Source organism: Barbus barbus, assembly GCF_936440315.1.
Source record: "Barbus barbus genome assembly, chromosome: 44".
NCBI lineage: Eukaryota > Metazoa > Chordata > Actinopteri > Cypriniformes > Cyprinidae > Barbus > Barbus barbus.
In genome coordinates, this window is record NC_136722.1 from 1059232 (window position 1) to 1071919 (window position 12688).

The 12688-nt window shown below is 38.3% G+C and overlaps 1 protein-coding gene across 1 annotated transcript in view; it reads left to right on the plus strand.

The window, feature by feature from the left end:
• The window catches only part of LOC306863120 (E3 ubiquitin-protein ligase HECW1-like), a gene marked incomplete at both ends in the record, with an annotated part of 75868 nt that overhangs the window by 8827 nt on the left and 54353 nt on the right, over window positions 1-12688 (plus strand). Inside the window, 3 exons of the mRNA XM_079406311.1 lie at window positions 4038-4293; window positions 6022-6129; window positions 12348-12442. Coding sequence (XP_079262437.1) covers window positions 4038-4293; window positions 6022-6129; window positions 12348-12442 — 459 coding nt within the window. The remainder of the gene's footprint in view (window positions 1-4037; window positions 4294-6021; window positions 6130-12347; window positions 12443-12688) is intronic.

The window sequence follows — 12688 nt, forward strand, 5'->3', positions numbered from 1 at the left end:
CAGTAAACCTCTTTTTTTCTTGATCGTAGCCCCCTAGGGGTGGGCGATATGGGAAAAATATCATATCACGATTTTTTTTTTTTTAAATATCACAATTCACGGTTTTATCACAATTCTTTGTCATGTTGGTTTTACAAGTTGTCTGAGCATTACAGCCAAACTAGAAAGACAAAGCCTTTCAAGGTAACAAAAAAAAAGACATGGCAGATATTTTGGCCAAAGTGGGCGAAGATAAAAATCTTTGTCATCATTCTATCTTTCTTATTAAAAAATAAGAACAAAGATACACATTACAAATACACATAATATACAAATAAAACAAACAGTGATTTATTTTCAGGTACAATAGGTGTATTTAGCAGGAGCATTCAATGAAATTGAATGAACAAATATAAAAATAAAACACTAGATAGACTGATTCCTAAAGCAACTGTATTAAAGTTTTTCAGTCAAGAATAGTGAGTGATTTTTCTCTTTGCGTTTTGTTGTTTTGTTAACGTTAAATGAATAGTTCCCCCACAAATAAATATTCTGTCATCTGTCTGTCAATTCTGTCATGATGTTTTATTTTTATACCATCATTTTCTCAAAAGTTGTTTTAAACCTGAATAAGTTTCTTTCTTCTGCTGAACATAAATGCTATTTTGAAGAAGGTGGAAAACCAAACACTTGCTGGTCCTCAGTGATTTCCACAGGATTGTTCTTTCCTGCTATCAAAGTCAATGTGGACCAGCAACTGTTTGGTTACCCTCATTCTTCAAAATATCTTCTTTTGTGTTCAGCACAAGAAATTAATAGAGGTTTGGGACAACATCTGAGTGAGTAAATAATGACAGAAATTAAATTTTAGGGTGAACTATCCCTTTAATGACAGTCGACAGCATGTTTAGTGTCCTGTCCCTTTAAGACCTGCACGCATCTAATATACAGGCACGCATCTGTTTCTCTCTTAACTATTTACTTTCATTTTAGAGATAACCAACTGAGTCTGTATGTAAACCTTGTGTGTTTTGACAGTATTAGCGCAAAAGATAAGTTATTTGAGTAATCAGGCGCTGTTACGCCGGTTTCACACTGCAAGCGTAAAGACAGGCTTTTTAGTGCGCGTGCTTCAGGTGTATCCGCTCAGAACAAGCGCACGTCAGACCAGCGCGCGAATGAAACATTTAACCAGCAAGGCTTGTGTGCAAATAATGTACTTTTGCGATCGGGAATAAGTGAAGTGTCCTGTCAGAGTAACTCTACTGCTGTATGTCGTGTTGTACAGTAAATAGAGACGGAAGCGTCAGAACTGTATTTGACATAATGTGTGCTGTAGCACGATACTACCATATTTCTTCAAAAGCAGATCGTGGAGACATTTTTATCATCCACGATCAAAAATCGTCATATCGCACACCCCTAAGCCCAGCCAATTCCAGCGGTCTCGCCACTGGGGCTGAAACTTTCTCTGCCTTTTCTTTTCGTATTCCCTTTCGCTTTCCCTCAATTCCTCTGGTGATTCTCTTCCTTGCCTTCTCTTTTTTTACCCGGCGTTTGGCCGGGTGATGGGGGTTTCAGAAACATGTAGCCTAGCTTAATAGTAGCTATAGGTAGGTGCTGAGCAGCAGTGTGTAGTTTGCGCGCGTAACCGCGGGAGCGAGCAAGGCGGTGCAGACGTCACGGAGCGCATAAACCGCTGCATCTGTAAGGCTGTCGGGATCACGTAACGTGTTAGCGGTGGTTACCGAGACGATTTAACAGAAATCAAAACACAGAACCACAGGTAATTAATGTGAAATTAGACTTTTTTTAATCGAGGCATTATTTTTACTGGCCCCACCGGGCTAGTGGTTGGAGCGATCTGGTGGCCCTGACGGTTTTAAAAGCACCTCCGGGCCACCGGGCCAATTATATTGTCGACCCCAGCTTTAGGGCACAATGAATCTAGTGAATATGATGATCTCAGCCTGCAGGTACAGATGCTGTCGATGGCTCGGTCATATCAGAGTGATGTTGTGCTTGTATGTCAAAGTCAACAGTGTGGCATTCATCATACTTCAGCCCTTATGTGTTCAATGGGTGATGGCTTGTGCATAAAACTGTAAACAGGGTTTCTGCAGGTCTTAAAAAGTCTTAATTCCACAAATTAAGACCTAAAACGGTCAGAGCAGAAAGTCTTAAATTCATAAAACCCTAGCATTAAATGCTGCATGCACTAAAATGAATATCTTCCTCAGTTTCTTTGTCTGGTTTTCCAGTACAAATATCTAAACATCCCTAAATCAAGATACATTTACTTCATGAAGATGCAAACTGAGTATGTGAAGTCTTGTTTTCTAAAAGTTTTTACACAATTAAGTGAGTTTATGCTTAAAATAAGAACAAATATAATATCAATGAGGAATGAAAACTTGTTCTCCATTTAAATTAAGTTGATATTTTGAGCCCATTGACAGATATTTGTTCTTGTTTTAATCACAAACTCACTCAGAAAATGCTTCTTATTTTGTTTTTGATTTTGTTTCTCAAGTAAATGCATCTTGATTTAAGTATCTTTGGACATTTGCACTGGAAAACAAAATATAAATAGTACGGAAGATCATCAATTTGTTGCAGTGTGATCAGAAGGAACAGAAAATGTTATTTTTTGTTTTGGTAAAATGAATGAAAACACAATAGAGATCTGTTGGACGTTGTATTTTTTAACAAAACGTTTGCATTTAGAGACCATACTGACATATTGTGCTTTCATTTATTCCTTAACTGATCTTAAAAATGTCTTTAAAAGCCTTACTTCATAAAACCTGCAAAAACCCTGTGTAAAGAAATTGTGAGAATGCCTCATTATTGAGCATAAAAATTGATGTTAAAGCTTTTTGGTATGTTTATTTATACCCTGCCTGGATAATAAGCCATTCATGTCATAAAAGAGCCATATTCCATCTACTGTACAATCCAGTTAATGAGTAATGAGATGCTAATCGATGTAGATGTTGCATGTTCCTCTCCATTCAGAGCTCTCTGCATGAGCTTTTCACTTCCATCTTCTGGAAAGAGCCGTATTTCCTAACTAACACTCATACATCTTTGTCACACGTCCACAAACAATGCAAAGAAGATCTGAGCCATTGCACCATTGTGCAAGGGAATATTTTCAGTAAATAAAATGTACATTTCAGTCAGTTTCTCACACCAAGATATCATAAATCATGTGTAATAATTTAAGGTGTGGTCACATTTCTGTTCTAAAAAGATCCAGTGCTTCAATAATTAAAGTAATTCAAAATCGCATTAGGAATCCACACAATTGTGAATTTTGCATGAGGGTGAAAGATTTTCTCATGCAGATTCTGCCGAAATTTAGTTGAAATTTCACTATTGTGTTTGCACCTTTAAACTGAAAATTATTTAATTAAGTTTAAATTAAATTAAATTACATTTATTTGCAGATATTGCATGCATTTCATAATGGGTTTAGGCCTTGAATAAATATTTGTAGTGACATTTTCCAATGTTTTATTTAGTTTCTTAATATATATATATATATATATATATATATATATATATATATATATATATATATATATACTTTGTTTTACAAAAGAAATTAAGCTATAAAATGTGGAGATAAAGTTATTAAACACTGTAAAAAAAAAAGATGTATGTTTTTGCATTATTTTAACTCATCAAAATAAGTTGAGCAATTTCTTGTTTTTTAAGTTATATTAAATTCAACTTTTTAAGTCACTTTAATGTAATTTAATTTGAAACAACTTGTACAACCTTAAAAATTTAAACTTTTTTTATTATTTTTTTTTACAGTGTAGAAAATTTAAGAGTTTTAGAGAAAGAGATATGAAACTTTCTTTGGTCAGTTTTCCATGTGTTTTCTGCAATAATGAAGGAATTGTAATGTCACTTTAAAATAAGTATTTAACATGATCAGTTCAACTGTTCCTATGAAAAACTGTGATAAACAATGAAGCCAAGCCACCAAGTGAAATAACACCTTCCATTTACATAAAAATGTTAAAGTGGCATGACTTTCTCTGCAGAACCTGTACCAGAGCAGGTTTCTGGGCCTGGCGGCCATGGCCTCGCCGTCTCGCCGGCGGTGTAAGACCGGGCCGCGCTTCAGCTCGGCTCTGCCCCGATCCACCAGCGACACGGACCTGGTGTCCTTACAGAGCCGCTCCACCCTGAACACCAGCACCTCGCTCTACAGCATCGGACAATCAGACGAGCTCGTCATCTGCTGGGACATCAGCGAGGAGGTGGACGCTGGAGACTGGATCGGCATGTACCTCATCGGTCAGAAGATGTCGTTTGGCATAGATATATACTCTCTACCTGTCAAAAGTTTGGAATAATTCATACAGCGCTGGCCAAAATGATCAGAACACTAGTATTTCCAGCAGCTAAAAATGGCTTTAAGTCAGTTATTTGTATCTTTTGCTGTAGTGTGTCAGCAGGAAATATCAGTTTACATTTCCAAACATTCATTTAGCCATTAATTGTAATAATCCAGTGAGATTTTAGAGATCTGACCATCATCAGTCTGTCTGGAATGACATGAAGAAACAGAACAAACTGAGACTAAATCCAGAAGAACTGTGTCTCCAAGACGCTTCAAGAAACCTCCTGCAAAGCTACAGTGCTGTTAAAGGATTTAGGCACTTGTGTATAGATGCTGTAAAATGAGGATGCTGCCAAAAATAATGATTTTCTTGGTCAATTAACTTCTATTAACTAAATGAAATCAACATTTGTTGTGAGCATCCTTTGTGTTTAAAGCAGCTTTTGTCCTCGGTGCACTTGAGCAGAGTTTCTCAGGAGCTTTGCAGGAGGTTTCTTGAAGCGTCTTGGAGACGTTGCCACAGTTTCTACTGACACACTACAACTGACTTAAAATCATTTCTAGCTGGTGAAAATACTAGTGTTCTAATCATTTTGGCCACCAGTGTATTTTCAAATGTTTTTGAAAGAAGTCTCTTGTAACTCATCAAGGCTGCATTTATTTAATCTAAAAAATACAGTAAACATTTGAAATATTATTACAGTTTAAAACAGCTGTTTTCTGTGTGAATATGTGTTAAACTGTAATTTATTTCTGTGATCTGCAGCTGTATTTTCAGCATCATTACTCCAGTCTTCAGTGTCACATGATCTTCAGAAATCATAATAATATACTGATTTACTGATCAACAAACATTTCTGATTATTATCAATGTTGAACACAGTTGTGCTGCTCAATATTTTTGTGGAAGCCATCATACATTGCAAAAGATTGGGGATTGTGAGATAAAAAAAAAAAAAAAAAAAAAAATGAAAGTAAAGACATTCATAATGTTACAGAAGATTTCTATTTCAAATAAATTCTGTTATTTTGAACTTTCTATTGATCAAAGAATCCATTCTAAATAATTAAGCACCAATAATGCTTTAAATTAAATCAGCATCAGCTTTTCATCACAGGAATATTTGCATTTTAAAATATATGAAAACAGAAAACAGCTATTTTAAATTGTAATAATATTTCACATTATTAGTTATATATATTTAATATTATTGTATTGTATTATTATTAATATTAATATTAGTGTTAATATTATTACACTTCCTTTTTCAATACGTTTCCCCAAGAACACATTAATATGCAAATTAGATTGAATGTGATAGAAGTGAGAATAGCCGTTTATGTTTACACACATACTGTATAAAATAGTATATCGAATCATTCTGTAAGAGCTTTCATAACATAGTCGGGAGTATCTTTATGCAAAGTTTTGTTCAAACAAATAGCCTGGAACCTTAAAAATGATAGTGTCTTTCCATTTCCTTAATAAAAGAGTCCTGATGTCCTCTAAAGAGGACGTAATATATCTTATTAAAATAAATCCCATTTCTGTCTCATGCCCTTAGCAATGGAATGACATGAAATAGTTTTATAGTAACCGTAGCATATTATTTGCACTTGAAATGGAGGCAGAACAGCCTTCTGCTGTTATTTACTACCTTCTCTTTCTCTTTCTTTCATAGATGAGGTTCTATCAGAAAACTTCCTGGACTATAAGAGTCGTGGCGTGAGCGGCTCCCACAAAGGCCAGATCGTGTGGAGAATCGATGCCAGCTTGTACTTCATGAAGGGTCTGTATTCCTCTTCTTGATGTTTCTTCCATTAATGCACTTTTACACAGTCTCCTCGGGGTTTGGATTTAGCTTATTTCTCTGCGTATCGCTGATGTTGCCAAAGAGGCAAAGGACAGTGCACTTTCAGAGCCGCCACAGACGCAGTCGGGGAGTCCGACGCACTTCATCGTCCTCAGGATTGAAACCGTTTCAGATGTCGCTGTATTTCTGCAGTCGGCTTATTTTCTGATTCCTGTGAAGTTCCTGCGTGAGGGATGCAGTAATTCCTGCGTTTTCAAGACCGTCTCCATCTTTGATCAGGGAATCTTCCACCTCGACTCCTTCATGCTGGTTGGCGTGATTATATAAATCTGTTTCCTCACTCCATGCATCTCTTTCCATATCTCAGATTTTCAGCTTTTGAAGCTCCTCGCCATCTGCCTTCATTTCAGAGCCACGCTGCTTCCTCCGTGACCATCTCCTCTGTCTCATAATGTGTTTTCTCCTGCGCAGCTGTGGCATGAACTGAGATGTGCTTTAAAACTTTAGAACTGAATTCCTAAACCTGAATGAGTGATGAATCTAGTATTTATCTGAAGTCTGAATTAGGTGAAAGTCACAATTATCATACAAATCAATCAAATATACATAAAACATCATGCACTTGCAAAATTCAGAGCTTCTAATATGATTAATCAAACCTGATTTACCTCTGGTTTAATTTTAATTAAACTACTTATACTTACGTATTTACGTGTAACTAATTTTGTTGTTTCATGATTGATGCACCAAAGAAGTGAAAGTTTTGTTTGTAGCTGCTGGTTTAATACTGATGATTTTGCAGCTTACAGGTGCATCTTTAAAAATTTGAATATTGTGAAAATGTTTTTTCTTGTAAGTTATTTCAAAAAGTGAAACTTTCATATAGTCTAGATTTATGTAAAGTAAAACATTTCAAAAGTGTTTTTGTTTTAATTTGGATGATTAGAGCTTACAGCTCATGAAAGTCAAAAATCATGAATCTCAAAATATTAGAATATTTACATTTGAGTTTCAATTAATGGCCATCCCTACAGTATAAATTCTGGGTATCTCTTGTTCTTTGAAACCACAATAATGGAGAAGACTGCTGACTTGGCAATGATCCAGAAGACGAACATTGACGCCCTCCACAAAGAGGGTAAGTCACAGAGGATCATTACTGAAAGCTGTGGCTGTTCACAGAGTGCTGTATCAAAGCATATTAAATGCAAAGTTGACTGGAAGGAAGAATTTGGGAAGGAAAAGGTGCACAAGCAACAGGGATGACCGCAAGCTTGAGAATACTATCAATCAAAGCTGATTCAAACACTTGTGAGAGCTTCACAAGGAGTGGACTGAAGCTGGAGTCAGTGCATCAAGAGTCTCCACGCTCAGACGTCTTCAGGAAAAGGGCTACTTCTGAACCAGAGACAACATCAGAAGCGTCTTACCTGGGCTGTGGAGAAAAAGAACTGGACTGTTGCTCAGTGCTCCAAAGTCCTCTTTTCAGATGAAAGTAAATTTTGCATTTCATTTGGAAATCAAGGTCCCAGAGTCTAGAGGAAGAGTGGAGAGGCACAGAATCCATGTTGCTTGAAGTCCAGTGTGAAGTTTCCACAGTCAGTGATGATTTGGGCTGCATGTCATCTGCTGGTGTTGGTCCACTGTGTTTTCTGAAGTCCACAGTCAACGCAGCCATCTACCAGGAAACTTTAGAGCACTTCATGCTTCCTTCTGCTGACAAGCTTTATGGAGATGCTGATTTCATTTTCCAGCAGGACTTGGCACCTGCCCACACTGCCAAAGGTACCAAAAGCTGGTTCAATGGCCATGGTGTTACTGTGCTTGATTGGCCAGCAAACCCGCCTGACCTGAACCTATTGTCAAGAGGAAGATGAGAGACACCAGACCCAACAACGCAGATGACCTGAAGGCCGCTATCAAAGCAACCTGGGCTTCCATACCACCTGAGCAGTGCCACAGGCTGATTGCCTCCATGCCACGCCGCATTGAAGCAGTAATTAATGCAAAAGGAGGCCCAACCAAGTATTGAGTACATAGAAATGAACATACTTTTCAGAAGCCTGACATTTCTGTTTAAAATATATATTTTTTTATTGATCTTATGTAATATTCTAATTTTCTGAGACACTGAATTTTGGATTTTCATTATCTATAAGCCATAATCAACAAAATTTCAAGAAATAAAGGCTTGAAATATTTCACTCTGTGTGTAATGAATCTATATAATATATGGGTTTCACTTTCTGAAATGAGTGACAAAAAATATTGACCTTTTTCATGATATTCTATTTTTTTTAGATGTACCTGTATATCACAAGGACTGTTAAACACACCACACACACACACACACACCACACACACACACACACACACACACACACACACACACACACACACCACACACCACACACAACACACACACACACACATACATATACACAGCACACACACACCACACACAAACACACACACACACAGCACACACACACACACACACATACATATACACAGCACACACACACCACACACAAACACACACACACACACAGCACACACACACAGCACACACACATACACACACATCTGAAAGCTTCACTCCACTGGAGTCTTCATACTGTACATGACAGTAGCAGATGTTACATATCTAATGCATTGTGTTTTGCTAGCATATGCCACACGCACTAGCAGGGTGCCTTGAGAAATGAAATTGAAATATGAAACACACCCTAGGAGAAGAGTCGTGCAATTCTGTTCACTTGCACATTCACTTTAGTGAGCTGTCAGCTTTCATTGCACCGATCGGAGTGTGATATTCATCCAAACTTTTCCATAGTTGTTTGGATGGTGATTCAACCATGACTTGTACCATGTTTTTACCATGGTGCTTTACCATGGTGCTTTGTAGCATTTGATATAATAATCGTACACCAGTGCTCAAAACTCTCTTCTGTTCACCAAAGTTGAATTTATTTGATCCAAAATACAGTAAAAACAGTGAAATATGATTATAATTTAAAACAGCTGTTTTCTGTGTGAATCTGTTCAACTGTAATGTATTTCTGTGACGCAGCTGTATTTTCAGCATCATTACTCCAGTCTTCAGTGTCACATGATCTTCAGAAATCATTCTACAGTTTTTTACAATCACTTTGCTACTATTTTCAGAACCTTGATGTCATTTTTTACAACTCTAGACACAAAACGGTTATCATTATATCAACAGTCTAATGTTCGAAACATTGCATTGCGCATTCACATCTTTACAGAAATCTTGCACAATCATTGGTTCAGAAGACAAATAACAGTAAATACCATTGAAACATAACTATAGATCACCCACACACAAGCAACCGATAGTTTCACTGGCATTGTTCGTACAATCATTAAATATTGTAGAACAGAATAGGTGATAGGTCTCATTATGGTACTACATGTACAGTAAATACAGCTGTAAAAGTACTGCAGTAGTAGAGAGAATAGTACAGACACAGTGGAATCATTGAACAAAGTTTGTAATATATTGATGGAAAACACTACAGTACAATCACAACATAGGTTTATTTGAATGAAAGCAAAAGTACAGTAATTAGCTATGAAATAGAAAAGTACTGTAAAACATCAAATGCAGTGTTCCTCAACTTGCTTGTACTGTAAGAAACAAAACAGGAGTGATTACTGTACTTCTACATGGTCATCAACTCTGTGTTGTGGATTTGGCCACAGGTTCTCATCTACATCACAATGGATGTTTTCATTAGCCAAACATCTTGGAAAAAACCTTCGGGCATGGTGAATCCAGCCTGACACTGGTCTGCTGTGATGTCATTGCAGGCGTCATCCATGGCCTGGAGAAGATTGACTTGTTCATGAGGGTGCCTATCATGAACCTTCCATCTCCATGCGGAGAACAATCCCTCAATCGGGTTAAGGAAGGGAGAGTATGGGGGTAAATACAGGGTGGTAAATTGTGCATGGGCCTGAAACCATGCTTGCACCACATGAGCATGATGGAACCTGACATTGTCCCACACAATGACATAGGTCACACCTTCAGCTCTACAAACCTGATCGAGCTCATCAAGAAAGGTGACAAGGAGAGCTGCATTATATGGTCCAATATGAGGTCTGCGTCCCACCACACCATCTTCTGATATAGCCGCACACATGGTAATGTTGGCCCCACGTTGTCCAGGTACTTGGGTGGTTGCCCGCTGACCAATGAAATTCCGACCTCTCCTCCTTGTCTTGGCCAGATTAAAACCTGCCTCATCCAAATATATGAATTTGTGATGGTCTTCATCAGCATCCAGCTCCATCACCCTCTAAAAATACATTTTGGAAAGAGATTTAGAGATTACTGTACAATGTAGAATTTTTGGGAATGTTTTTACAACAGCCATCTTGAAACTGAACTTACCTGAACATACTCAGTCCTCATTTGCTTCACTCTGTCTGCATTTCTTTCGAAAGGCACACGGTATAGTTGTTTTATAGATACCTGGTGCCTTTTCAGTACGCGTGCAATAGTCGGCAAACTTATGGATCCCACATTGTTGAACATGTCTTCATTGCCCAAGATATGCTGGCGAATATCATTTCTGGCCCGAACCAAATCGACCACAGCCTGCTCTTGTTGGTCAGTTAGAATTTAGCCTCTGCCTCCACTATTTGGCCTGGTCACAATTCTACAGGGAACATTAGAGTAAGAAGACACTTGGTCACATCACCTATTCTGTGATACACATTGGTATGCAGTCATTTGACAATTGAGAGTAGCATAATGTTTAGTGCATGCTGATAACTTACCGGTTCTCATTGCAGAAAGTTCTGATTATTGAGGCCACGGTTGACCTTCTGAGGTTTGGTTGTATCATTGTAGCTGCCTCAGTCATTGTCATGCCAGGATTTATGACATGGTCTACAACTATTGCCCGAATTTCATTGGACACTCTATGCTGTTGCTGTCTTGGTCCGTGGCCTTGTCCTCTACCACGTTCCCCCACACCTCTCAAACGAGGCCCACGACCACCTCTCAGAAGGGGTGCCTGTCCTCTACCACGTTCCCCCACACCTCTCAAACGAGACCCACGACCACCTCTCAGAAGGGGTTCCTGTCCTCTACCACGTTCCCCCACACCTCTCAAACGAGGCCCACGACCACCTCTCAGAAGGGGTGCCTGTCCCCTGCCATTATTTTGACCAACACGTCTTCCTCGTCTTCCTCCCACCACTGCTTGACCTCCATTGTGACCTGGATCACCTGCTGGCTCCATGTTACGCATCACTATGCTCTTGCAATTGGATCCCAATCAACTCTTTATATACTCATTCCACAATGTGCACTCAATCATCCGTAACGAGTTGGCAGAATTGGACAAGCAATTACAAGGGCCTGCATCTATACAGTGCAGTACTGTCAATACTGTAAATAGTCTGAAAAGGTGGTACAGTATTTGGGACCATAGACACAGTGTCTGATGAAGCATTATGATAAAATATTAGGCTACATCCATGGATATTGTAGTCTAATTGGTTCATGCTCCATGCTAATTGGTGACAATGAATCTCGTTACAGTATCTTGAAACTTTCATGATTTAAACATGGAAGATTGTTTGTCTGTTTCCATACAACTATGCATTAAGAGTAATGCAACAGTTACTTATCATTTTGAGCAGTTGTATCAATTGATAGTTAGATCATTGTAAGGAAATGAATAGACACTCATTTGAAATGTAATGTGTGAATTGCCTTTTGAAATAGTAGTACTTTGATGTTAAGTTGTGTCATATTGAACAGGTGATTTCTGTTGAATGAACAAATGATCTAAGTTTTATGTGTATTGTATCCAAGCAATTGAGAAAACGGTTAGAGTTTTGAAAAATGTGCATTTTGATCATTGCTTGTGAGTTTTGTGTCTAGAGTTGTGAAAAATGACATCGAGGTTCTGAAAATAGTAGCAAAGTGATTGTAAAAAACTGTAATATATTTCTGATTATTATCAATGTTGAAAACAGTTGTGCTGCAGAATACTGATTATGTAATTAGTATAACAACACCAACTCAGCTTCTCATTTCTGCTCTGAGTTTGAGAGAATGAGATTTTCTGCTGGTTTTCCTCATGGATCAGTGTGTAAGGCGACAGTGTTTTGACCTTCACGTCATTCTGTTCCTCTGTTTCTCTCTCATACAGCTGAGACGAAGGTTTGCTTCAAATATTATCATGGTTTGAGTGGAGCGCTGAGAGCAACGACGACCAGCGTGACGGTGCAAAACCCCTCTGCTGGTGTGAGTAAACACACAGACACACACACACACACACACCCTTGGTTTTGGTGTTTGTAGTTAAATCGGTTGTGACACCTGAGGTCACGTGGGTCAGCAGGGGTCAGGAAGAAGCTGACCTCATGACAGCTGGCCGGACGCCCATGTAAACTCAGCATTAAACAAACCCCTGCAGCATGTTTACTGTCACAGTGATGATAACTCCAGACTAACTCCAGACGAGGTGCATGTGATGCTGAAATACTACTA